Source organism: Marmota monax, unplaced genomic scaffold (genome assembly GCF_021218885.2).
Source record: "Marmota monax isolate L192 unplaced genomic scaffold, Marmota_monax_Labrador192_F-V1.1 WCK01_AAM20220418_F8-fsc00985, whole genome shotgun sequence".
In the NCBI taxonomy this organism is placed as follows: Eukaryota; Metazoa; Chordata; class Mammalia; order Rodentia; family Sciuridae; genus Marmota; species Marmota monax.
Window position 1 is genome coordinate 1,460 of NW_026693535.1, and position 27,996 is coordinate 29,455.

General features: G+C 33.1%; 1 protein-coding gene across 1 annotated transcript in view; it reads left to right on the top strand.

The window, feature by feature from the left end:
- The first annotated feature begins 3,465 nt into the window (after nt 1–3,465).
- LOC124102291 (disintegrin and metalloproteinase domain-containing protein 18) overlaps nt 3,466–27,996 on the top strand; it is a 64,730-nt gene continuing 40,199 nt past the window's right edge. The window contains exons 1-8 of the mRNA XM_046458548.2: nt 3,466–3,546; nt 4,190–4,266; nt 5,225–5,402; nt 14,375–14,440; nt 16,683–16,754; nt 16,955–17,121; nt 18,240–18,321; nt 21,167–21,303. Of these exons, the coding sequence (XP_046314504.2) occupies nt 3,544–3,546; nt 4,190–4,266; nt 5,225–5,402; nt 14,375–14,440; nt 16,683–16,754; nt 16,955–17,121; nt 18,240–18,321; nt 21,167–21,303 (782 nt within the window). The 5' untranslated portion in view covers nt 3,466–3,543. The remainder of the gene's footprint in view (nt 3,547–4,189; nt 4,267–5,224; nt 5,403–14,374; nt 14,441–16,682; nt 16,755–16,954; nt 17,122–18,239; nt 18,322–21,166; nt 21,304–27,996) is intronic.

Below are 27,996 nucleotides of genomic sequence, written 5' to 3' on the forward strand. Positions count from 1 at the left end.
CTTTGTATTTTTGAGTTTGGCTTATTTCCCTTAGCATAGTATTCTCCAACTCCACACATTTACCTACAAATGCCATGATTTTATTTTTTATGGCTGAGTAATATTCCATTGTGTATATGTACCACATTTTCTTTGTCCATTCTTCTGTCAAACAGCATGTGGTTTGGATTCATAGTTTGGCTATTATTAATTGAGCTTCCATAAACACTGATGGGGCTGCATCACTGTAGTACTCTGATTTTTAAGTTCTTTATGTATAAGCTGAGAAGTGGGATAACTGGGTCAAATGGTGATTCCATTCCAAGTTTTCTGAGGAATCTCCATACAGTTTTCCATAGCAGTTGCACCAATTTGCATTCCCACAGCAATATATGAGTGTGCCTTTTCCCCACATCCTCACCAACCTTTATTATTTCTTGTATTCTTGATGATTGACATTCTGACTGGTGAGATGAAATATTAGAGTAGTTTTTATTTACATTTCTCTTAACTGCTAGAGATAATGAACATATTCTCATATGTTTGTTGATTGACAGTATTTCTTCTGTGAAGTGTCAGCTTCTTACTGCATTTATAGATTGTTATTTTGTTTTTTTAGTGTTAAGTTTTTTTGAGTTCTTTCTACATCCTGGAGATTAGTGCTCTGTCTGAGTGCATGTGGTAAAGGTTTTCTCCCATTCTGTAGGCTCTCTCTTCATGTTATTTATTGTTTCCTTTGCTGAGAAGAAGCTTTTTAGTTTGAATCCCTCCCATTTATAGATTCTTGATTTCACTTCTTGTGCTTTAGGAGTCTTGTTAAGGAAGTCAGTTCCTGAGACAACATGGTGGAAATTTGGGCCTACTTTTTCTTCTGTTAGGTGCAGGGTCTCTATTCTAGTGCTTAAGTCTTTGATCCACTTTAAGTTGACTTTTGTGCAGGGTGAGAGATAAGGTTTAATTTCATTTTTTTAACATATGGATATTTAGTTTTCCCAGCACCATTTGTTGAAGAGGCTATCTTTTCTCCAATGTATGTTTTTCACACCTTTGTCTAGTATGAGATAACTGTATTTATATGGGTTTGTCTCTGTGTCTTCTGTTCTGTACCATTGGTTAACGTATTTGTTTTGGTGCCAAAACCATGCCAATTTTTGTTACTATTGCTCTGTAGTATAGTTTAAGGTCTGGTACTGTGATGCCTTCTGTTTCATTCTTCTTGATAAGGATTGCTTTGGCTATTCCTGGCCTCTTATTTTCCAAATGAATTTTATGATTTTTTTTCTAGTTCTATGAAAAACGTCATTGGAATTTTAATAGGAATTGCATTAAATCTATATAATACTTTCGGTAGTATGGCCATTTTGACAATGTTAATTTGGCCTATCCAAGAGCATTGTAGATCTTTCCACCTTCTAAGGTCTCCCTCAGTTTCTTTCTTTAGTATTCTGTAGTTTTCATTGTAGAGTTCTTATACTTCTTTCATTAGATTGATTCTCAAGTATTTTATTATTTTTAGGCTATTGTAAATGAGGTAGTTCTCCCAAATTCTCTTGCAGTGGATTTATCACTGATGTATAGAAATGCATTTGATTTATGTGTATTGATTTTATATCCTGCTACTTTTTTTTAATCTTCTCACAATAGAATCATGTTATTGGCAAATAGTTGGCCTGGGGTTTAGCATAGATTTGCTTTTACAATGTTGAGGTATGGTAAAACCTACTATTCCTAGGTTTTCTAATGTTTTGATCATGAAGGTGTGCTGTATTTTGTCAAATGCTTTTTCTGCATTTATTAAGATGATGATATGTTTCTTGTCTATTGATGTGATGAATTACACTTATTGATTTCCCCATGTTGAGCCAACCTTTCATCCCTGGGATGAACCATATTTGATTTTGGTGCACTATCTTCTTATTGTATGTGATTTGCTGATATTTTATTGATAAATTTTGCATTTATGTACATCAGGGATATAGGTCTGAAGTTTTCTTTCATTTATGGTCTTTGTCTCATTTTGGTATCAGGGTGATACTAGCCACATAGAATGAGTTTGGAAGGGTTCCCTCGTTTTGTATTTCATGGAATAATTTGAGGAGTATTGGTGTTAATTCTTCTTTGAAGATCTTGTAGAATTTGGCTGAGAATTCATCTGGTCTTATGGTTTTCTTGGTTGGTGGGCTTTTGATGGCATCTTCAGTTTCACTGCTTGAAATTGAGCTGTTTAAATTGTGTATGTCCTCCTGACTCATTTTGGGTATATCATGTTTCTAGAAATTTGTTGATGCCTTTGATATTTTGTATCTTATTTGAGTATAAATTTCAAAATAATTTCTAATTATCTTCTGTATTTTAGTAGTGTACATTGTGATATTTCCTTTTTCATCATCAATTTTAGTAGTTTGAGTTTTCTGTCTTCATTAGTGTAGCTAAGGGTTTATCAATTTTATTTGATTTTTCAGAATCAACTTTTTATTTTGTCAATTTTTGATCTTCACTTGTTTCTTTTGTTCAATTTCATTGATGTCAGCTCTAATTTTAATTATTTCCTGTCTTCTATTGCTTTTGGTATTGATTTGTTCTTCTTTTTCAAGATCTTTGAGATGTAATGTTAGGTCATTTATTTGTTGACTTTTTATTATTTTAATGAATGAACTCAAATGCAATGAACTTTCTTCTTAGTACTGCTTTCATAGTGTCCCAGAGATTTTGATATGTTGTGTCATTGTTCTCATTTATTTTTTTATTTCCTCCCTGATTTCTTCTGCTATCCATTCATCATTCAATAGAATGTTATGTAGTCTTCAGGTTTTGGAGTAGCTTCTTTTTAATTTTATTGTTGATTTCTAGTTTCATTCCATTATGATCTAACAGCATGCAGAATAGTATTTCTATTTTTTTTGTATTTACTAAATGTTGCTTTGTAGCATAACACATGGTATATTTTACAGAAGGATTCATTGCTGTTGAGAAGAGAGGGTATCCACTCAATGATGAATGAAATACTTTATATATGTCTGTTAAGTCTAAATTATTTTGATGATGTTAGTTCTGCCTATCCATGAACAGGGTATATTTTTCCATCTTCTAAGATCTTCTTTTAACCCCTACACAACACCAAGGCTGTATTTATTGTCATATAACATGCTAGAAATATGTGACTCTGACCGTCATAAAGACCAGAGACTTGGTTGCACAAGAGGGCCTGTCATGCAGCAGGTACAGTAATAAATATATGTTGAATTAAAATATATTCTGACACAAATGAAAATGTCTTAAATAGAGGAGTCACAGTCTACATCACTGTTCAGAAAGCTTGACTTCTCTGATTCACCAGTTCTCTGAATTTCAACTATGGTGCTACACTAAAATTACTCTAATCAAATTTTGTTATTGTTTGAAAAGTGTATACTCAATATTTATGTTTTCTAATGTGTATATTTGTACTGAATTCATGACTTAAACTTTATTTGTTGATTTGCTTTTAGCTCATTCCTGTCCCAGAATTTTTTGGTTTATACATATAGTGAAACGGGATCTTTGCAATCTGAGTCTTCATATGTTATGGTAAGAGTCAGATGTCTTAGACTTTTATTATCATATGTTTCTGTTGAAATGAACATATCATTACCTTTAGGATATTCTGTTCTGTGCTGACAGGTTTTTTTCCCCTCCCTGGTGCTAGAACTGAACCCAGGGCCATCCATGGACCTGCTAGAAAGCCACTCTACCCCTGAGCCAGATACCCAGCCCCATATTGACATTTTTATACAAATGTTTTTTTATTTTTTAATTATTTTTAGTTGTAGATAGACACAATATCTTTATTTGTTTATCTTTATGTGGTGCTGAGGATTGAACCCAGTGCCTCACATGTGTTAGACAAGCACTCTACGACTGAGCCACAACCTCAGCCCTCAAATGTTTTATTCTGTATAACTCTGACCTGTTATAGGGTTTACAGTTGTACATGGAAATGTCACGTGATAAAGATGAAACCCAGGTACAAAGGAATACTCATGGATATGCATATGGTATGAAGATAGTTGTCAAATGTCTTTTTACCTAAGCATTTACATTAATAATTCTGTATAATTTATGCTCTAATTATTAAAAATGTTGTAATATCTTTAGTCTTCTGAAATGTTTGATAGTACCTTATTTTATTCAGAAAGAATTCATGTATTTAACTGTTTATCCTGTTTTTCAGATGCATTGCCATTACCAAGGATATGTTGCAGAATCTCCACATTCTGTTGTGACACTCAGTGTCTGCTCTGGCCTCAGGTTAGAGCATCTTAGAGAATATTTGTATAGCAAAGAAGTAGGATTAACTTTAAAATGAAACTCAGTGGCTAGTGGACACAAATCAGGAAGAATCTGAAACTTTTTTTTAACATGGTCTTTCTTTGATTTGTCTTAATGTTAATATCTAAGTGTTTCAATCAAATGCCTTCAGTCCAGGGAGCCCTGAACGGAGACATTTCCAGGATACTGGGCAGAAATGTATACTTTTCAAAAAAGAAAACTTTACAATATCCCTCTAAATATTGTTGTTGTGGTCTCTATCATTATATCAGCTATTAAAAATATCCTTAGTTATTTAAATATAATAGGCACATACAATATGACCTCAGTTTAATAACAGACATAAGTTAACAAGAAGATACTTAATAGGCAAAATGTACAAATAGGTTATTTTCATCACTGATGCTGGAAAACTTACTTATAGATTTATCAGAGGAAGAAAGGACTAGAGTAGAGAAAAAAAACTTATTTTTCATGTTAGCCACCTGATTTCCATTATTTACTCATGTCAGTGTGAAAAACTGGCGCTGTCTGAACATGATTTTCATAGAAATGCATCTCTTTAGATTTCCATTCTGTGTATCTGCTATCCATTACTTTCACCTCTGTAAGAACAAGAATTTTTTTTCTTGAAATTCTCAGTGAATATCTTGATTCCTGGCAGGATTTGACCCTAGTTAATATATCTTGAATGAATGCAGTTGTTATTCAGAAATTATAAAATATTCTTCACTCATTTACTTCTTTAAACTCTGAGAAAAATCAAAGCAGATTTGGTATCTGTTAATTAGTGGTAGATTTCAAAAACCAAAGAGGAAAAGAAAGTCTTTTTAAAACATGTGCTTTACTATGATTTTTTTAAAAATTTCTCACAACATCTCAGATATAGCTTTGATGGGATCATTTTTTAAATTTTATAATTATTGCTTTTATTCAGAGGATTTCTGCAGTTTGAAAATATCAGCTATGGAATTGAACCACTGGAATCTTCAGCAAGATTTGAGCATATAATTTACCAAGTGAAAAATGGCAATCCAGATGTACTGACCTTCGCAGATAATTACAGCCATATTCAGCAGAAAGACCAGCTCTACAAATTTCATTTAAGCTCACAGGTAACTGTGGTGATTCTGATGTTATAAAATACTAGGAAATTACTTCTATAGAATATTTTCAATACTGAAAAGAAACTACTTAGCTGCTGAATAGAAATATTACATTTTATTTATGCTTTCTATACCTAGAAATAAAATATACCAAATTCATATAGAATATTTGAAAAAATTATATTGTATCATTTCTTGATACATTATGCAAGGTTTCTTTATTTTCTATTTTTTTCAAAGAAAATATTTATTATTGAAATAAATTTAGCATTACAAGAAGAACAGAGTCACTATCACTACCAAAAGCCTTGTAAAATTACCTTTAGAATTCTGACACATAGCTGTACATGCTACCTAATCAAATATTTCTAAAATAGGCAATCATTATTCAACTCTCTTAATTTTTTATAGAATTTTTGGTTGACAGTTTCTTTCAACACATGCATTTGGCCCATCACCTTTTGACCTTAATGATCTCTGATGAAAAATGAGTTATTAATCTTATTGAGGCTTCCTTGTGTAGGATGATACCTCTTCCTGTTTTTTTTTCCAAGATTTTTTTTATGACTGTTTGCTTATCATGTGTCTGAGTGTATTTCTTTATGTTTATACTACTTGGAGTTCATAGAGCTTCTTGAATGTGTGAATTCATATTCGTTGGTTTGTTTATCAAATTTGGAAAGTTTAGGGTTATTAATTCTTCAAATATTTTCCTGCCCCTTTAACTCCCTTGATTCCTTCTGGTATTCTCATTATGTATTTGTGTAATATACATTGATAGTGTCTCCCAGGTTTCTGAAGCTCTGTTCATTTTTCTTCATTCTTTTTTTTTCTTTCTCTTCCTCATATCATCTCAACTGATATGTTTCCAAGTCCACCGATCTTTCTTCTGTCTGCTCAATTCCTTTCTTGTGCCTCTCCAATGAATATTTAATTTCAGTTAGCATATTTTTCAAATCCATAATTTATGTCTTTTTGTCATTTGTATACTTTAATTGATATATTTTCTCTCAGGAGATATCATTACAATATTTTCCATTAGTTATTTATACATGATTTCCTTTTGCTGTTTGAAATTACTTAAAATAGCTAACATATTTTTCTAGTATGTTCAAGATCAACATTTAGCCATCCACATAGATAGGTGCATTGATTATTTTTTTCTTGTGTCTAGGCCACAGTGGTTTGATTCTTTGCATACACCCCATCCAAAATCAGAAACTGGATGGTCCAAATAATAGTAGTTCTGGAAATACAGTTTTCCCTCCTATCCCACTTTTTTTTTTTTTTTTTTTTTTTTTTTTTTGGCTATGTGTTGTAATTATTTGCCTTGGAAATTTTTGAACTTGTTCTCTGTCTTTGTTCTTTATTGTGTGCAGTTTCCTATTTTGTTATCTCAGTAATGGGTCTTAAATCCCACAAAGTTACTGCTTTTATCCAGATCAATCCATTTCTTGAAGGAAAGAAAAACAAAAAGAAAGAAAGCCCACTTTCTAGAATTCTATAAGCAGTGGTTAATTTATACAGTTCTGAAAATTTTGAGTTTAACAATTATTGTCGGTTCTCTTGATTTTATATTAGAATTTATAGTTCCTTACACATTTTAACTGATTTCACCATTTCATGAATTCTATGTGGCATGTAATTATAATGTTTTATTATAATGTGTTTTATAATTCCTCCATTAACCCATGGAACATTTAGAAGTATACGTATTTTGGAATTTTTCTAGATAGACTTTTGATTTTGATTTTTAATTGAATTTCATCATGTCTGACAGTGACTTTAGTGGGTGTGTTTCTCTCTGTATTATACAGTTGTATAGTGTAGGGTTCCACAGATGTTTAGTAGTTCTATTTGTTTGTTTTCTCCAAAACTTGTATTCTACATCTTTTGTCCTTACATGGATTTATAGTTTATATGAGTTAACACACCATTCTATTTTCCTTGTGAGTCATTTTTAAGCTTTGTTGTAAGTTATATATTAGTTGTAATTGTTGGTAAACTTCCACTGTTTGCTTTCAGATTCTCAGGAATTTTGTCTAGAAGTTTCTGAGAAAATTTTAAATAACATGTAAGATTCAGAAACAAGCACAAAGAACCCCTTTTTATTTTCTAGTTCCTTTCTAATTGTAAGGTAAACAATACCTCTTTATAAAAACAAAATGTAAAGTTCTTATTGAGAAAGTACCATTTGTAGACACATGAGGATAGCCACCGACAACCTCTTTCTGTATTGGGTGGTTATGCTGGAAGTATTATTAACAGAGATTTGCATCATTTTCTTGGCTTTTGTGTTTTTGCAGGAGATGATTTCAAGTAAGACATGTCATGTAGTAAAAGTGTAGCAAAATTTATTAAGAAAGAAGGCACACAAGTCACCCCCAAGGGACAGGGTAGATCATCTTGAAGAGGAGAGCAATGATTTTCTCCTTTGTTCTTTAGTTTTATTGCGGTTTTTAGGGGAAGTTTTCAGAGGGTGCTGTGAGTATTACCTCTCAGTTCTGGATTGACTGACTGCGTTAGATTTCCAAGCCTTTACTACATGTTCTGTAGCTCATAGGTATTTAAGAGAAACCCATAAGGAGGGAGAGAAAAGCTATAACTTACTGTGATATCATAAAACTAATATCATATGTGAATAATCTAAGGGCAACTCTTGGACATCCTGATCCAGATGACAGGTTCTAACTAGAATTTGTTTTATAGAATTTATGCTTAGTGAGCTCTGGTCAGAATCATTCTTCTTTCCCAAGTCTTGGAATTTCTGGTCTATGATGTTTGAGCAGATCTAAGCAATTAGGTCCTTTTGAGTGAGCATACCCATCTCGTTGGGTTCTTACCTCATGCATTTATCTATCTTCCTCCTGTTGTAAGAAAAATGATTTATGAGATCAGGAAAGGGTATTTAAATAGTTATCGTATCATACCTTGTGGTACCACTGAGACAGGGCCGTTAATTAACTAATTGGCTCAGTATTAAGTATTTTCTTAAACCCCTGACCCCACTACTCATGAAAAACTGCTACCTAACAGTATTTGGTATTGAATTTGAGTATCTGATCTTGCATGTTGTACAGTCTTTTCTACTAGACCATTTAAAATATTAATTTAAATTGTTTTAAATGCCGTTTCTGATAGGTTCAACATCTGTATCATCTATCAGTTTGGTTTTTATGATTACTGAATCTTTCAGATTGTGCTTTTTCTTGCTTATCTGTAATCATCCTTATTTTTTTCTTTTAAAAACTAGACATACTGCATAAGGAAGCAATATTTTTTTTGGACCAGAGATGAGTATACTTTCTTTCTCGCCTAGGTCTTTAGTTTGAAAGTATTGTTATCTAGTAAGTCGATTGGGGATATTTGATCTTAGTTGTTGTTGTAGCCTCTCCATTGTACTACAGGCTTCTTCACATTTCCCTAGTGATATCTTGCTTACAGTGAGCAACAGTTTGCTATAGAGAAGTCTGTTTCTTGCTTGTCTTTGGGTTTCTCTACTTGGCTTTGTTTTGTTCTGTTGCAGACAAAATCTGAGTCTTTTAGAGATTTCAACTATCTTTACTGATGTTTTTTCTTTATATATTATATATAGTATAGAATACGGGCTTGAAATGAGGCAGAGAACATGGGGAGTGTCTTGTGTTATGATTGACGTTCAATATTAGGCAGGCACTGTGAATTTTGGTTTTGGGGATATAATCCACAGATATACCTACCCTTGTCCTTCTCAGCTGTAATGCTGGATCTATAAAGTACTCCTTTCCCTCCCAGCCAAGGTAAAACATTTTTTCCACCCCCGGTAATGGGTTTCACCAGTATCTTCATATTACAAACATCTTAGCCCTTTCCCCTGTTGATTAATCCTTTTCTATTATAGGGAACTATTGTATATGGAGGAAATAGATTTTGGAAATAGATTTTGATGTTCTCCCTTTCCAGCCAGCACCAGATGACATCTGTTAGGATTGAGATGTGCTGTCCCCTGAAAGCTCATATGTGAGACAATGAAAGAAGGTTCATAGGAGAAATGATTGGGTTGTGAGAGTCTTAACCATATCAATGAATTAATTCCTGTCAGGATTAATGCCCTAAGCCTCCTTTGATACCACCTAGCTAGAAGGGGGGCTTATGACTGTTTCTACTACACGTGTGGCCTCCAATAATACTTCTTTGGAGTGAGGCTTGTTACCAACTAAGAGGTGGTAAAAATCAGTGGTTCCTACTCAGCTTTCTGACATACCTCAGAGTAGGGAATGGAAGTCTATGCTCCCTATATGGTTTCCAGTGAAACCACAGAGAAAGGGACACTACTACCATCAAGCAGAATCAAAGTATAGCACTATACCTGATAGGGATTAGCTAAGTGGTAACTGAAGTGGTAAGGTGTGGGTGGAGGAGGTGGGAATTAGGGTCTGGCTTTGGGATACATATATTTGTATCTGGCAAGTAGAGGACTCTCTCTGCTTCTTGATCACCATGATGTGAGCTGCTTCCCTCTGCTACACACTCCACCATGATGTTCAGCCACATCTTGAGCCCCAAGAAAGGGAACCAGCCTTTTATGGACTAGAACCTCTGAGACCTTGAGCCCTCAAATAAACTTTTCCTCCTGTACAGTTGTTCTGATTGGGTTCTTTAGTCACAGCAGCGAAAAAAACTGATGAAAACAACATCTTTTTAATTTTTTCCATTCTTTTTTAAAAAATTTTTTTAGTTGTAGATGGACACAATACCTTTTACTTTTATGTGGTACTGAGGATCGAACCCAATGCCTCACAGCACAAGTCTTGTGCTCTACCACTGAGCCACAACCCAGCCCCTGTTTTTTCCATTCTTTATTGTTAGTAGCTTATGGAATTCCTAGAGGAAAAAAAATCTGTAAGAAACTAAGAAACCAACTATTTTTATAGTTCATAGACTTTCAGGTTTGTAGAATCTTGAGCTTTAGAAATTCAGTCCCAAATTCTACCTGATATAGTTATCAACTTACATGCATTTGGTGTCCTCAGCAGCAGGTATGTAAATGTCTGGTTCCTGTTACACCCTGTAGGCGCATCTCTCTTCACATTTAGGTTAATGTCTTAATCTGCAATTTCAGCTCTTAAAAGATTGAATAAAAATCACTAATATAGCTGGCCCTGTAATTTCAGCTACTAGAGAGCCTGAGGCAGGAAGATCACAAGTTCAAGGCCAGCCTCAGCAATATTAAAAAAAAAAAAAAAAAAAGAGGACTAGGGATATAGCTTAGTAGTAGAAAACCCCAAGTTAAATCCAAGTATTTTTAAAAATCTCTAATATGTAGTTTCTCCAGGTTTTCCGTTGTATATATGGAAGCAAAGTTTTTTCCAGTTTTTTATATCCCTGATCTGAAATTAAAAATCTGAAAGGATTTTTTTTTTTGCATCAGTGAGCCAAAAATCAAAATGAAAGCAAAATGCCTATTATAATTCTGTTTCTCAAGAATTTGATGATAGCTGTGTGGCTTGTATGTATCTGTCAGCACTTAACTCTCCATCATGGAAGCCAGAATGTTCTACTCGACAATGTGAAGATCACAAAGCAAAACTAGGCAAAAGTAGCATATGCATTTACTAAATGTGAGAAGTTTTTGAATACTTTGCCTAAAGATTATACTTGAATTTATAGAGTTTTAGAAGGTTCTTTTCCATATCACTAATTTAGTCAAGACTTCTTATGTATATCAGTTATATTTCAAACACTTTGCTCATAGTTCAAATTCAGTCTTGAGTGGAAAACGACTGAAGGTACACTTCTAAATGCATTATGATTGTTAGCTGAAAAAGAAACCGACAGTTAATGAATATCAGTTTTATGTCAGTATTATCAGACACTAAAAATTCAAAATTAATTTCAATAATCATTACGACTTGTCATTAAATAATCTAAAATTTTTAAGGACTATGGATATGGACAAGATAGATACACTATCTCTAATTTTCCCTATACCTTAAAAATCCTAGACATTATTATGCCAGACAAACCTAAGAACTCTAAAGCCAAATACTAGGAAGCAGATAAGCCGGGCACCGCTATACACAAGAAACAGTATGACAGTGGTGAGCTCTCTGCTTTTGTTACCTTGGATGCAGGAGAAGCCCACATCTTGCAAATGTAGGTAAATACAAACAAAAATTGCAAAGAAAAATTTGCTCTCTTTGTTAAAAGTATCAGAAAAATGTCAACTTGGCAAAACCAAAGCTTCCAAAAACAAACAAACAAACAAACAAACATCCTACTCCATAGAATGCTAAAGAAAAAAATTTGCCTCCCTCCACTTCATTTCTTTCAGCAATAGCCAAGTGGGGAAACTTGTATTCTCACCTGCAGGCAAAGATGTCTACTTGTCTATGTACAAATAGTATCTTGGCAGGTTAGGTACTGTGTTTTTTGATTCTGTTACTTTGATTCTCCTTGATGGTAGTAGAGCCCCTTTCTCTGTGGTGTCACTGGAAACCATATAGGGAGCATAGACTTCCATTCCCTACTCTGGGGTATGTCAGAAAGCTGAGTAGGAACCACTGATTTTTGGCACCTCTTAGTTGATAACAAGCCTTACTCCCAAGAAGTATTATTGAAGGCCACATGTGTAGTAGAAACAGTCATAAGCTCCCTTCTAGCTAGGTGGTATCAATGGAGGCTTAGGGCATCCATGGAGGCTGAGTTAGCTGGCAGTAATAAGGCAGAAAATGCTGTCTTCACCCACGCAGCATCAGATAAGTTATGTCAAACCATTTAAATAAGGTCCAGAGACTCATTATATACTCAGTGCACCCAGAAAACAATAGGAAAATGCTTTTCACACCATGAACTGAGAAAATTTTTACTTGAATGAGAGAAGATAATCAGCAAATGCCAAGAATGGAATGATGTAAAAGTTGGAATAGCTGACAGGTGTTGAAGATAGTTACAGAAAGTCCAAACAAGAAATAATGAACATACTTTGAATTGGTTAAAAATATGGGGCTGGGAGTGTACCTCAGTGGTAGAGCATTTGCCTAACATGCATTAGTCCCCGGGTTCCATCCTCAGCAACACAACACACACACACACAAACACACACACACACACACTAACACACACACACACACGAAGTCTTGGCAGAGAAACAGAAAATAGAAAATGCTAGAAAATAATTAGAAGTTATAAAGATGCTTGAAATAAAAATGATAGCATTGTTTGATGTGTTTTCAGAATACCTAGCAGATATATTTAAGACAACTACAGTATAAAGAGAAGGTAAAATGTCTTAAAGAGGAGGAGTAAGTTTTCTGTACCTCACTCAAACTAATAAATTGTCAATTCCATTAGAAATATCATGTTACATGATCCAATCACTAGAGCCGTCTCCTTGAGAAAAGTCCATACACAAACATATTCTTAAAAACAACTATAGATGGGGCTGGGGATGTGGCTCAAGCAGCAATGTGCTTGCCTGGCATGTGTGGGGCACTGGGTTAGATCCTCAGCCCTACATAAAATAAAATAAAGATGTTGTGTCCACCGAAAACTGAAAAATAAATATTAGAAAAATTTTCTCTCTCTTCTCTCTTGCTCTCTTTTTTAGAGATAGATAAATAAAAATAAATAAAAATAAAAATCAGTTATTGACATTTTTAAGTAACCCACAGTAGGAAAAAAATGAAAAGAGAATACTAAAACAGTGGAAAAAAAAGAGAGAGATACAACAAATAGTAACAAGGTAAGCTAATTAAAGCCCCAACATCAAAAATAACTTTCAGTATGAATGGTCTAAATACACCAATGTAAAAGCTAAGATTGGCAAAGTGCATGTAAAAATAAAGACTCTTTGTAATATAATATAAAAGTATTTACAATATAATATAAAAATAATGACAAATTTTCTTAAGTGTAAGAAATAGGCAGGTTAAAGAGAAAAGGATATGAAAGATATTTCATGCAAAACAAAACCCTTCTAAGTAATAAATTGGTCAAAGAGGAAGTTTTAAAAGAAAGTAAAAATATGTACTGAAATAAGCAAAAAATAAAAGAGCTCAAAAATTGTGTAGCACAAAACAGTAGTAAGAAGAAATTTTATAGCATTAAATGATTACATTAGAAAAGGAGAAAATGTGCTAACATGTGGTATAATAAATGGATGATATAGAGATGACTGTCTTGAAATCATCAAGAATATTGCATCATGGTCAAGCACAGTGGGGTACGCCCACAATCCCACTGACCTGGGAGGCTGAGGCAGGAGGTTCACAATTTTGAGGCCAACCTCAGCAATTTAGCAAGACATGGTATCAAAATAAAAACAATGAAAAGGACTCGGTGGATGTGACTTAGTGCTAGAGTGCCCTGGGTACAATCCCAAGTATTGGGGGAGGGGGAATATATATATGGAGATGGTGGGAGAAAGGGGGGTGGGTGGGGAGGACAGATGCTATCAAGTGAGCTACACATGGCCTATGTTCTGCAATGATTGAATAATTTCTGACATTTTGCACTGTGTTCTTTTCTGTGTACCCAGAAGGTTAATAGGCAAACCACATTATTCACCTGAATTTCTGGGTAGACCATACGTTCTCAAGTGTTGGAAGATTGTAGAAGAAATAATTTCCTGTCCTTTCCTACTGAATAAATGAAAGATTCTCAGTGAGCCATAGTTGATGTTACCATAGTCTTTAGGAGGATAGTCAGTGAAGAATTCTCAAGTGTGACCTGGCAGTGTAGACAGGTCTTCAGATGAAGACAAAGAACTGATGTCTTCACAAATTCTCTTTTTCATGCAGTCCCTAAAAGAATACTCTGCATTACTCTAGCAGGATTACTGTAAATCTTTTATGCCTGGAATATTTTGAAGTGAAATTTTATACTTCACTATTAATTTTTATGTTTAAAATTTTTGTCCTCTTTATATCCCACCTTTTGTTGTTAACAAATTTGATACATATGACATTTGATAATGCATTTGTTTGTTGTTGTTTTTTCAGGAAAAATTTATTTCAAAACTATTACCCCAATATTTAGAAATGCACATCGTAGTGGAAAAAGCTTTGGTAAGTCACGTGTTCCTTCTTTTCTTTTGCTTTCTTTTTCTCACTCTTTCTTCCTTCCTCTGAATTAAAATTTGATGGTAATTTTAAAGACAAAATGGATTTTTTCAGTATTTCCAAATAAAGTCACTTTACATTATGAGTGTTAGATAAACAACATGTGGTCTTTACATCCCATTATGAGTAAAAGCCCAAACTATCCTAGAGTGCCCTACACACCTGCCTCTCCTAACCCCAGCTCAGCCTGTATCTTTTTTACCTCACCTGTGACAATCTTTCCCTTCTCTTCACCTACTCTAGCCTTTCTGGCCATATTGTTTTCTTTGAGCACACATGGTTTTTGTCAACTATTTGGTAAGCACATAGTCATTAGAAATTCTGCCTTAAAGAAATCACTTCTTTTCTTTCTTTCTTTTTTTTTTGTGTGTGTGTGTGCAACCCAGGCATGGTACTAGGGATTGAACCCAAGGGAAAACTACCCTGAGCTGCACCCCCAGCCCTTTTTACTTTGGGACAGGGTCTCACTGAATTGCCTAGGCTGGCCTTGAACTTGTAGTCCTCCTTCTTCAGCCTCCCACGTAGTCTGGGATTACTGGCTTGCACCTGGCTTTCTTCTTTTATTTGTGTGTGTGTTTGTGTGTGTGTGTGTGTGTGTGTGTGTGTGTGTGTGTGTGAGAGAGAGAGAGAGAGAGAGATCCTGGGGATGAACCCAGATTGTTGTGCACACCATGCAAATGCTCTACCACTAAACTGCATCCACAGATGAAGAGTGCACCTGTTAATGGAAGGTACAAATATGGAACAAGAGAATTACACTATGATACATTATGTACATCCATGGAAATGTATATCAAATAAAACTATAGAACAGGGAGAGATGTAGTAGTTGTTGAGAAAAAATTTTATGGAAAAGATATTTAGAGAAATAGCTAGGTTTTATCAGCTTGTTAAAGTTGTGTGATTCAGGCCTAGAAGTCTGAAGGACAACTGCTGACTTTACAAAATGATGACAGTTTGATCTCACTGAATTTCTTCTTTTAATTGTCTCAATTTTGCTCAACATATTTTGATGATAGGTAACATTTTCTACTGATTGAGCACTGTTGTGTTTCTCTTACATATTGACAAACGGCTTATGAACTTTTGGACCTCACAATACCACTTGAGTTGTTATGACATCTAATGTAGAAAACTATTTATCTACTATTTGATAAGGTTAAGTATTTACAGATTATTGCAAATTGTATTTTTCTTATTTGTATGTTTTTCTTCTATCTACCATCTACCAGATGCAATATCTTTTGTACAACAGAGAAAATATTGTACCTAGAGTATATTTAATTTTAAATTCAAGCAATGGAAATACATGGTTATTTTGACATTACTGTTTTTATCTACCTCTGTAAGAAGCGGACCTAGTTCATTAACTATTCTAATGGTGAATCAACATCCAGGAATATATACACCTATACTTTGGTAGGAATCCTTATTTTCAACTTGTAAGATTGGTGATTTTGACCGAGGTATTAAACGTTTTGATGAAAAAATGAAATGATGAAGGTTATTCATTAAGCCCCAAATATGAAACTATATCTTCTCCAGAATTTGCGAAAAATAAAGGGCATTATCTTCCTTGTGTCCTTTTGTATTTTCTTCTCTTTGTTCTCTGTAAACCTCATTACACATCTTGGTGACTTCTGTCTTTCTTGCTATAGATAGGTTTTTGAATTTCAATTAATATTTCTGTTTCTTTGTTTATTTACTCTTCTTAATTTCCCAAGCATGTAGTGAAACATACTTTGATTCCCTCTGTTTCATAGAAAATGCCTGACTCAAGAAGTTCCTCTATGGTAGGGAGAGGTCTGCATAATTGTTTGTTTTTTTTTAACCACTCGAGAGTATCTTTTAAAATTATTTTTCCATGTTAGCAGAAAATACATATGTAGAATAAGTATATCTTGTTCCAATTAGGATCCCATTATTGTGGTTGTACTTGATATGGATTTACATTGGTCATGAAGTGTCACTACCGTATAAAACAGGAATCCGTTTTAAATGCCCATGTATGCTTTATTTTTGTTGTTTTATATAATTATAAATTTATTATCTTTCTGGTAGCATGTTTTAAAATGTGTGACACAAACAATTGTTTTCCTGCCTGGTATCATCAAGATAGGTTCACCATCTAAAAAATTGCTATCTTTGTATTTTTTAAAAATGCTAAAAACTGAAACTTGTTTTTCAGTATGATTATATGGGATCTGAAATAATGGCTGTAACACAGAAAATCGTCCAGATTATTGGGCTTGTCAACACTGTAAGTTTTAAACTTTTCATATTTCCAATTTTATGAAAAAAATAATTGAAAATACTTTTCATTTTATTCTGGCCAATTAATGACTTGATACCTATTATTAACTTAATATTCAAAATACCAAATGAACTTTTTATATTTTGTGTACTCTTTTAATGTATTGATTATGTGCTTGAAAAATATATCCTGAATCTTATTTTTAGATGTTTACCCAGTTCAAATTGACTGTTATGCTGTCTTCCTTGGAATTGTGGTCACATAAAAACCAAATTTCTACCAGTGGGGATGCTGATGACATATTACAAAGATTTTTAGCATGGAAACAAAACTATCTTATCCTACAGCCCCATGACATATCTCATTTACTTATGTAAGCACAATGTTCTACATTATTAAAGACATATGCATAATAATTTCACTAAGTTAATAAATTGGTAAATATATTGTGTTGCTCAATTTTCTGTAGGAGCTTTTAAAAATGTTTATATATGTGTGTTATATATAAGCACATATATATGTGTGTTTGTGCATGTGTATATGAGTATAAACACATATATATACACATATATATATGTGTATACCTTTTGCCAGGGAGGTGATAATGTAGTTGGAAATATCATTAAAATAAAAGTAATAGAAAAAAAAAAAAAGTAATAGCAGTCAATTTTCTATCAGTATATTTTAAAGTACAATTAATATGAAAATAATCTGCATTTCATGAACTTTTATGATATCAACATTATTTGTAATTTATTAAGGATGTAAAAAGGACACTGTTCAGTTAAATTACCCATGATATGTTAATGTATTTCATGTCTAGTTTTTGACTAAAAAGGATTTGTGGGACCTGGTATGTGGGGTATATGTATAATCCCAGAGACTCAAGAGGCTGATGCAGATGCGGGAGGATCACAAGTTCATGGGCAGCTTGGACAACTTAGAGAGACCCTGTCTTAACATTTAAGAACACATAAATAAATAAAGGACTAAGGATGTATCTCAGTGGTCAAGTACCCCTGTGTTCAACCCCCAGTATCAAAAATCCCCCAAATCAAAACAAACAAATGGATTTGGTGTGTGTGTGTGTGTGTGTATGTGTGTGTGTGTGTGTGTGAAATGTATAAAATTTAATTTTAAATAAAAACTTCTCTTTAGGACAGGTAACTTTGCTTCTTCCTCAAGTTAAAAATTATCTTCTTTTTAACATTTAGAGATCAAAACATTGAATGTATAATAAATGTAAGTAAGTTGAATTTAAGATAATAAAATACATCAAATCTAGGATTTAGGTGAGGAAAGTTGGTATTTAAATGAGACAGTTTTCAATAATTTGAGCATTTTGTGTAATGTATTGGGTATTATCCAGATTGGAACTTGGTATGTTTACAAAGTCATTTTCCAAATTTTATGAGATATTTAACTTAATATATAAGATTATAATGTTCTGAATAGCAAACTTAATAAAAAGGCAATACTATAATGGTGTAGTTACAGGAAACATCCTAAATATATGGGAGCAACATTTCCTGGAACAATATGCAATAAAAACTATGATGCAGGTGTTGCTATGGTATGTAAATTTTATCCTTCTTTATACATTACTACTTTTAAGCCTTATACTACATTTTATGAATATTAATGAAAGTATTTGGTTTACAACAACTTCCTTTTTCAGTTTTTGTATATTTGTTGTTGTTTTGTCAGAACAAAATATTAGAATGTTAAAAAATATTTATAAGTTTCAAGCAGAAGTAGTATAAGACAAATAGTATACCCATTCACCAACTGGTCATAATATTCATGAAAACTGCTTCAGATTTTTAAGTAAATACTTAGAGCAAATGTAAAGATTCCTGTATAATTCCTTCAAGTTCAAGAAATTGAAAAAATCATGACTTGGTGATTACCGCTTTGTGTATACTTTATGCTATTTTTACAAATATAGATATTTTTCTATTTTTACTTCTTTTATATGTCATCTTAGCACTATTTGCAATAATTTCTTAAACTATATATGCATGTTGAAGCATGCAACCCCAGGGTAAAATGTTATCTCTTGAACTTTTTATCATTATCAAGTAATGCATATATTCTTATAAATGCAATATTTACACAAATTACTAATACAAACTGTATTACAAGATTAATACTGAAAAATCTTGATAGATCAGTCACATGAATAATCTACATCCCTCAAATCCTCTTCTTCAATTCTTAAAAAGTTTCTTGCTGTTTTAAAACTCCTTGTTCATTTTGTTTTAAGGGATTGAACCCAGGGGCACTTAACCACTGAGCCACATCCCCAGCCCCATTTAAATATTTTTATTTAGACACAGGATCTCACTAAGTTACTTAGGGTCTCACTAAGTTGCTGAGGCTGGCTTTGAATTTTTGATCCTCCTGCCTCAGCCTCCTGAGCCCCTGGGATTGCATGTGTGAGCCCCTGTACCCAGCTTAAAAATTTCATTATAAAGTACATAATATATAAAGAAAATTATGCAAGTCATAATTAATTTTTACAATAAATACATACGTATATGCATCACAAAGATCACAAATTAAGACATTAATAATACTGGAAAAGACCCCTTTGATCATGCCTCCTCCCACTTACTATGCATCACAATGGAAATCCAATTCTAACACCCATAGCTCTTGATTAGTTTCACAGTTTTAAAAACTTTTATATTAATGCCACAGTGTGTATTTTGTGTTTATAAAGATCCCCCTTAATTACATCTGTAGGAATAGTTTGTTATACCATATTTTTAAAGACTATGTCCATAAAGTTTCTTGAGTATTCAAATGTAGGATTATCTGTCAACTTCCTCTCATTGAAGTTCATGCTAATAGCTAATCACATCTGCATTCTGCCTCTTTCATTCTTCCTCTATAACTTCATAATGTATTGGAATTATTCTGTTCTCTCCTGAGCCAAATAATGAACTAAGACCAAATTACCTAAAATGTTTGGTTTTTGCAGAATTTAATAATTATATCATATTGATTTTGTTAAAATTCTGTAATAAAATTACAAATTGCCTCTACTTCTACATGACTTTATCCTAGAGGCTTTATCCTAGAGGCTTACTTTCAGTTGGATAACTAGAGAGGTAGAAGACCATCCCCTCTCTTACCCAGCATTGACCGTCCAGCTTCTGGTTTTTACACCTTGCCCCAAGATGTAAACTAATGCCTCCAGATGTAAACCTTATGCCCCCAAATGAGATCATCACTCATGTCCTGTTCTGCTTTAACTTTCTTTCAAATTCTAACACTGGGATATTTAGGCTCAGGTATTACAGTATATTAGGGAATTATACCTACAAATGATTTTTTCTATACTGCTAGATGTATTTTTTTTTCAGTCATACACATGCATATACATACAAACAATTTTTTTTTTATTTTTTCTATGTATAAATTAAAATTTTCTACTATAAATTTCTTTTTTTGTTTTAATTAGTTACACATGACTGTATAATGATCTTAACATATCATACATTTGAATCAGATGGGGTATAATTTCTCATTTTTCTGAGTGTACAGGTTACCAATTCACATAGCAAAATTAGAAATGCTGTAAGAATTTTATTTGTAGTGATTAAAGAATATGTAAAATATCATTAGAGTTAAATAATATGGAATAATATATTTAAATATTATGAAATATATTGACACTCTGCCACCATTTTAAATCATTTTCCACCTCAAATTTCTTTATCATGGTTGTATTTATATCCCTAGCTTCTGTCCTGTCATTTCTTCCCTTCACTCAGACCATAATTTATTAACTGGTAGCCATTCAAGAACCCTGCCCATATTTATATTGTTGGGTCATCTCCCAACCTTAACATATCAGCCTACATACCAAAGAGGTTTTTGTAACTGCCTTATATTAATATTTTTCCTTATACTCCTTCATAAAATTCTCTTTTGAAGTATTTTGTTTTCTTCAAGAAACTTTTAATGATGTGTTTGCCTTTAAGAAGTTTGTTGTGGATTTCTGCTTTTGTTTTTCTCCCTTTCTATAAACTCTAGGTATGGATGAAGTCCATCATCTATACAGTGCCTGACACATAAATACACTGAAATGTTTTAATTGCATGAATTGATTAAAATGAAATATTTTACATTGCATCAAAAATAATGTGTTCAAAATTGCAAAATTTGTGCATACTATATTTTAAATTAGTGACTGACATAGTTAATGTTTTATACTAGTTCATTTTACTTAATCAGTAAATTAGCACCAATATACACATCAATGAAAATCAAAATGAATGATTATAAATTGTACTTACTATAAAAGTATTTAATTGTAAAGTTTTATAGAAACAAAAATGTTTCAAGTTATTTGTTGTTTCTGTGTTCTTCTACTAAAATACTCTTTTCTTCAATTGTCTTTATTTTAGTATCCAGATGCTATAAGTTTGGAGGGATTTTCAGTTATTATAGCTCAGCTGCTTGGATTTAATATAGGATTAACATATGATGACACCAATAATTGTTCTTGCCCAAGAGCTACATGCGTAATGAATCAAGAAGCAGTGTAAGGCTTTTTTTTTTCTTACTTAATTTCATATACACATTCATGAGGTTGTTTCTAAGATCTGATGAATGTTTTAAATCTTTCATATTCTATCACAAGTTGGAAAGGTATGTTATACTTGAAGAGAATATCATGTGTAATATTTTTTCTATGTGGCCTGAGAGTGTGGAAAGTGATATGTACTATTATTAAGATATTTTCACTCAAGGGAATTAGAGGGATAAATTTGAAGTTGATGAAAACTATGGAATATTGTGTAAATACATGATGCTATTGCTTTTTTGTTGTAGTCTTTGTTACTCAAGACAAAGATATCTAACATCACCCTTAGTAATAAAACAGTACTGGCAACTTTGGCTATTATACTGAGGGAAAGAAAAAGAAAGAAAGAAATATCTGATGAAGAACAAACTGTCCTTAATTTGTGATGTTATCTTGCCACCTTGAAATATCAATAGAATCAACTTACAATTAAGACAATAGCAAAATAAAAATTCATTAGGTAAATGGATTTAGAAAATACTGTTTATATCAGCACTAAACAAATTAGATGAATTACTATACAATTGGTATTCTTTGCAGTAAAGTTTTATAAATTTAGTATAGTTTTCATGAATAATTTATATTATATTTAAAGGCACTTGATAAATTCTTGAGAGGTGATAAAGTTAGTAAATAGAGCAATATTTTGCAGAGTATGAGATGGAATTTGTGATTAAAGGAAGGATTTTATATGTGGAAGACACTATATACCATCTCTAGACAGGGAGAAATAAATAGAAGACAGAAGCAGCAATAATGTCAGATGCAATAATTAAGAGTAAAATCACAGAGGATGGAAGCTGTAGTGCATAATATAGGGGCTAGTTCTTATTAGGACTGGGTACATTTAATAATTGTGATGGGGATTAGAAGAATAAATGTGTAGAGAGGTATGTAGTTTAATTAATTTCAGGTGTAAAGATGATGGCAGTTTCCTCTGAGTGAAAACTAAGAGCTGGGTATGTAACATCTCTGATGGAAAGTGTGAAACAGTTGTTTTGGAGACTGGAAATTGAAATGCTTTAGGAAACATGCTAGGACTGTTGACCATTTTGAAACCCTCAAATTTGTGATAATAAACAATGTGAATTCAAGCATCCTGGTTGGTTGTTTTGGTTGATTTAATATCAGTTTTTGATTAGTATATTCAGTAAAAAGGGAGTTAGGTTTTTTCCCATATTAAGTCCATGGGATTCAGAAAGAGATCTGTAGTATAAGCTGCTTTCTCCCAAAATAATTGTATTTCAAAAATTATTCCCCCGATCATAGAACTTTGGTTGAGAAATCAACATATTTTGAGACAAAGTGCCCTGGCTTACCTTATTCAAATTATCTTTTAGACCAGAATGTTAATCTAATCTGCAGGAGATGAATTGTTTTACATTTTCTTTCTATTGTATATCAAAATTATGTATACCTAGGGATCAAATATATACATATACTCATGCCCCACATAATGACTGTCCATCAACAATAAACTACATGTACCATAGCAGTCCTATAAGACTGTATCACCTGGTGATGTTGCAGCCATCATAGTTTGGATAAGTACATTTTGTGCTTGAACAATGACCAAAATCACCTAATGATGCATTTCTCAGAATTTGATATATGAATGTGATAATTTTTTCCAACTTTCAATTGGTGTCTTAGTCCATTTTCTGTTGTGAATAACATAGATAGTAAGTTTTACAGAAAAGAAGTTTATTTTAGCTGACAGTGGCCAAGGTTGAGGGGGAACATCCATGGATGGCTCTCCTGAAGGCAAAGTCCTGAGGCCATGCAGGTCACCACATGGCAAGAAACTGGAAGAGAGAGAGAGAGGAGAGAGGAGAGAGGAGGGAGGGAGGGAGGGAGGGAGAGAGAGAGAGAGAGAGAGAGAGAGAGAAGAAGAAGAAGAAGAAGAAGAAGAAGGAGGAGGAGGAGAGAGGAGGAGAGAGGAGGGGAGAGAGAGGAGAGAGGGGAGAGAGAGAGAGAGAGAGAGAGAGAGAGACTGTCTCCTTTTTTTTTTTTTTTTTTGGTCTCTTGCTTTTCTCAGAAAGCCACCAGTGTTCAATTGAGGTGACTGCACTCTGCTGACTATCTGATTTTAATTCCCTTTCAAAGGCCTTAATTTCTGAATACCATAGTCTGATTATGTTTGCACCTGCTTAATAACTTGTCTAGCAAGAATGTGTCATGTTTGAAGTTCCCTGATGCATTCTAACAGTGTCCCTGTGGATATAAGTTGTCTATAACTGATTATAATGGTGCTATAGTAATTTCTTATTGCTTTTAACATGTCTATAATGTTTGAATTGTTAATGTGTTCATGTTATCTGGAATTTGAAAATTGTATTAGAAATGCCTTTTAAAACTTCTAGCTTTTTGTTAGTGACTCATGATAGATACTGAAATCATGGTGTTAATGTCAAGAGTAGTTAATTCTGTTGATTCAACTTTTCAGTAGCCTTGCTTTGACCATTAAAGAGAAAGCCTACAGCTAATGTGTGTGGTTGGTGTGTGTGTGTGCACACATGTGCATGCATGCACACACGCGCACATGTGTGTGTGTGATTCACGCACACATAATTATATATATTTTGGAATTTTGGGAAAACAGGCAATTTCAAAATCCTAATATTATACACTTCTGTTTCTTCAAAGCTCTAAAGGCTCTAATTTCACTGTGTGTTAAAATAAGGTTTGATTCTCAAATTATTTCTATGAAATTTCATTTATGTGACCTCACATGTGAATTTGTTATCCTTCTTTGTAAAATATTGTTTAGGAATAGAGAATTCTGAGGAAAGAATGATATGGTCTTTTTATATAAAATTACAGCAATTTCTTATGTAAATTTTCATTGTTTTAGGAAATATTATAATCTTAGCTCCTAAATATAGGCATTGTTGCCCAATCCAATAAAATCCATAAAAATGTTCAAGTTCAATATCTTGATTAGAAACCAAAATGTATTCCTATTATCTTTTTAAAAATACTTTTTTGGACTAAGGTGTTTCTGTAGGATATGACTAAAAATGGACTGCTACCCCTCCCTTTCCATCTGTCTTGATTGATTTGTTTAAGAGTTTCATGTGGATTATTCTTTAGGGTTATTTTATGCCTAAATCTGGGAGATCCTGCTTGCTCTATAACTAAATTAAAAATCCAGGAGAAGGGAAAAGGAAATGTCTTCTTACTATTCCATAGCCAGCCAAATTAGGTTCTTTTCAAGGTAGAACCTTGACAGAAGTTAGAATTTCATTTCTTGTTTTAATCTTGGGCTCCAGCATACTCCAGGAATACTGTGGACACTGAGGACATTTCCTAAACCATCTTGAACTATATAGCTCCTGAATTTTTTTCTCCCTTTGTTTCCCAGCTTTAACTGTCTTTGCAGCTATAGTTCACTCTACTCTCACTGTATTACATTTTCCTTGGAGGAGGGCACAAATCTTTTTCTCCCAAATGAGAAAGTGTGTTGTCTCTATAACTTTTAAACATAACATCCCAGGCACAATGGTGTCTGGGGATTAAGGGACCTCTATTGAATTCAAAGAATTTTTTTTTTCAAAGATACTTTCAACTTTACTAAAGTTCTTTTATTATGAGACACTCTAATTTACCTTTTTAAGGCAGGGACTCAGAGAGATTGTATCTTATGAGTCTTTATTATATAACTGGGACATTCAAACATTATATGTGATTATATTATATTATTATATGTGATTATATTATATTATTTGTGATTATATTCAGGAAAGACCCTTTTTTATTTAAATAAGCTATGTTGACTGTGAATCTTTGTTCATAATTTGAGTTATCAGAATGAACAGACAGCAATGTAGCTATATTGTTTCTTTTGAGTTACTATCAGCCAAATATTTAGCATTGCCATATAAGTTATGGTATATCCTGAGGAGTCAGTGTATTATCCCTGTAGTCAAAAGATAATAACATTTTCCTTGAAGAACAGATTCAACCAGAGTTGTCAGATTATAGAAGAATAGAAAGTGTTAGTGAAACTCCAAAAGAATTATTTATTATGATTATCTGTAAAATTATCTCCTAACCTTCAAGAAATTCAGGTTTAAAATGAATCTTTCTGTCCTCCCATGCTCCCTTTCCCTATCCCACTATGAATCAACCTCCTTATATCAAAGAAAACATTCAGCATTTGATTTTTAGGGATTGGCTAACTTAGCATTATCTTCTCTAACTCCATCCATTTACCTGCAAATGCCATGATTTTATTCTCTTTTATTGCTGAGTAATATTCCGTTGTGTATATATGCCACATTTTTTTTATCTATTCATCTATTGAAGGGCATCTAGGTTGGCTACACAGTTTAGCTATTGTGAACTGTCCTGCTATAAATATTGATAATGATGTGGCTATGTCCCTGTAGTAAGCTATTTTTAAGTCCTTTGGTATGTAGACTGAGGAGAGGGATAGCTGGGTCAAATGGTGATTCAATTCCCAATTTTCCAAGAAATCTCCATAGGAAGGGAGGGGGCATGGGGATAGAACTGATGGTGGAAAGTAATGATCATTATTATCCAAAGTACATGTATGAAGACACAAATTGGTATGAATATACTTTGTATACAATCATAGATATGAAAAATGGTACTCTATATGTGTAATAAGAATTATAATGCATTCTGCTGTCTATACATAAAACAATTGAATCTTTTTCAGATCCTCACATTCCTTAGACCACAGTTTCAATCCCAAGTGAATTTCATCCTCTTTTGTTTGGCATATTTCTAGTAGTATTTAATCAAAAATAAACCATGATAATTAGCAATATATCAATGAGAAATTTATTTGGTCAAAGCAATCCACAATGATTTAAATGAAAAAATATGATTGCTGTGATATGTTAATTTTCCATAACAGAGTTTTCTTTTAGATCAGTTTTGATCAATGGTGTATTAAACGGGCCCCCCTTCTAGCTTGGGGAGCTAAGCCTGAGGTTCTGCACCCCATCATTCTTGTCTTTTTCTTTCCTTTCTGCTCAGGGTCAAGGGGTTTGCTTTCTTCCAGTCCTAGCTTTGGTGGGCATGAAGAGAATTCTCTTCATTTGAGACCATTGTTCCAGATAATCAACTGAAGCAAAGATATTTTCTCTTCTTTGTCGTCTTCTTCTTCTTCTTCTTTTTTTACTTTGGGATTGGATTTTCATTGGCTTCGTTCCCTGAGAGGTCAATATTCTCATAATTAAGATTGTAGCAGATATTCTAAAGGTGGAGTTATATTTGAAATGAATTTCAGTTGAATGTCATTTTAAAAAAATTACAGTGATTTCAGCCATTCAAGAGAATATTTATTTTTGAACCAAAACTGATAATTTTTAGTATCCCATAAAACATTAAGATATTTCAAAGGACAGTGCCAGTTTAAAATTGAAGTAAATTTTGCTAGTCCAATCCAATATGAAGGCCCTTTAGTTGATCATTTCTACTGAATATTTATAAAAATAAGAGCACAATTATTTAAACTGTTGAGTAATAGTATTCTTTGATTTTCTGTTAAGAAAATATACATTTCTTATGTGTAGTTAGTTTATTGTGATTAGTTCCTAGAACCATATTTTAAGAGGAATGAGCCAGGCACTACATTAAATGATGAGATTTCAAAGGTAATTTGACATGGTTCCTTGTCATAGGAAATTAGCTTTTTCCTGTGGTTGTGAAATTGTATATAAAGTGCCTCAGGAATAAGATGGAGACTGTCCTTGAGAATGAGGTCTTCATCAAAGTTATGACCCTTAAGTTGTGTGCTGAACGAAAAGTTGTAGTTTGCAAGAAAAACAAAATGGAGCAGTCCATATCTGGCAGAGAAAAACATGGAATAGTTCAAAGGAAATAAGGCAAACTATGCTGGATGGAGGGAGGAAACCAAGGAATTGAATAATGTTGCACAAGAATCTCTTCTGGAAGGTGGAGTCAGATAACCTGTTTCTGGTATCTTCACATGTGTCCCCTCATTAGAATTGTAATTCTCTTCCCTGTCCAGTTGACTGATTTCTTTAGGTTATTTCCTTATTGTCATCTGTACTGCTCTGCTATATTTCCCTTTTGTTTGGCCAGTTCTTAATCCTATGAAATTTGGATGCTACCCATGTAACTGTTGATATTGCATACTTTAGGCAAGCTAAACCCAAGATTCTTTAGAATCTTTGTAACTTGATACTGTTGATTGTCCTCCCCACCCCAGCCAGCCCCCATGCTCTTTCTAGCTTTTGAACTTCTCCTGTATTTGAGGGCACTTCATTGAGGAGAATAGATTTGGTGGAGTTTAAGAGAGTAGGCTTTATGGTTTGGTTGAAAGGTATGAATTCAAATCATTACTCTAACCCTTTCTAGTTATAACTCTGGACAAATACTAACCATTTTGAGACATACTTTCCATAACTATTCAATAGTGATAATAATATCTGTCTCTTATTAACTTAAATAGTAAATATTATAATTTATAAAATAATTTAGGATAGTACCTGGATATGATACATATTAATCAATATATATTTACTATTACAATCATCCTTCAGTATCTGTAGAGGATCCTCTAAGGATAAAATCTATGCATCAAGTCCTTGAGGCCACTCACGTGAGAAAAGATATGGTCTTGAGATAATGAACCCACTTCCATGACAAAGTCAT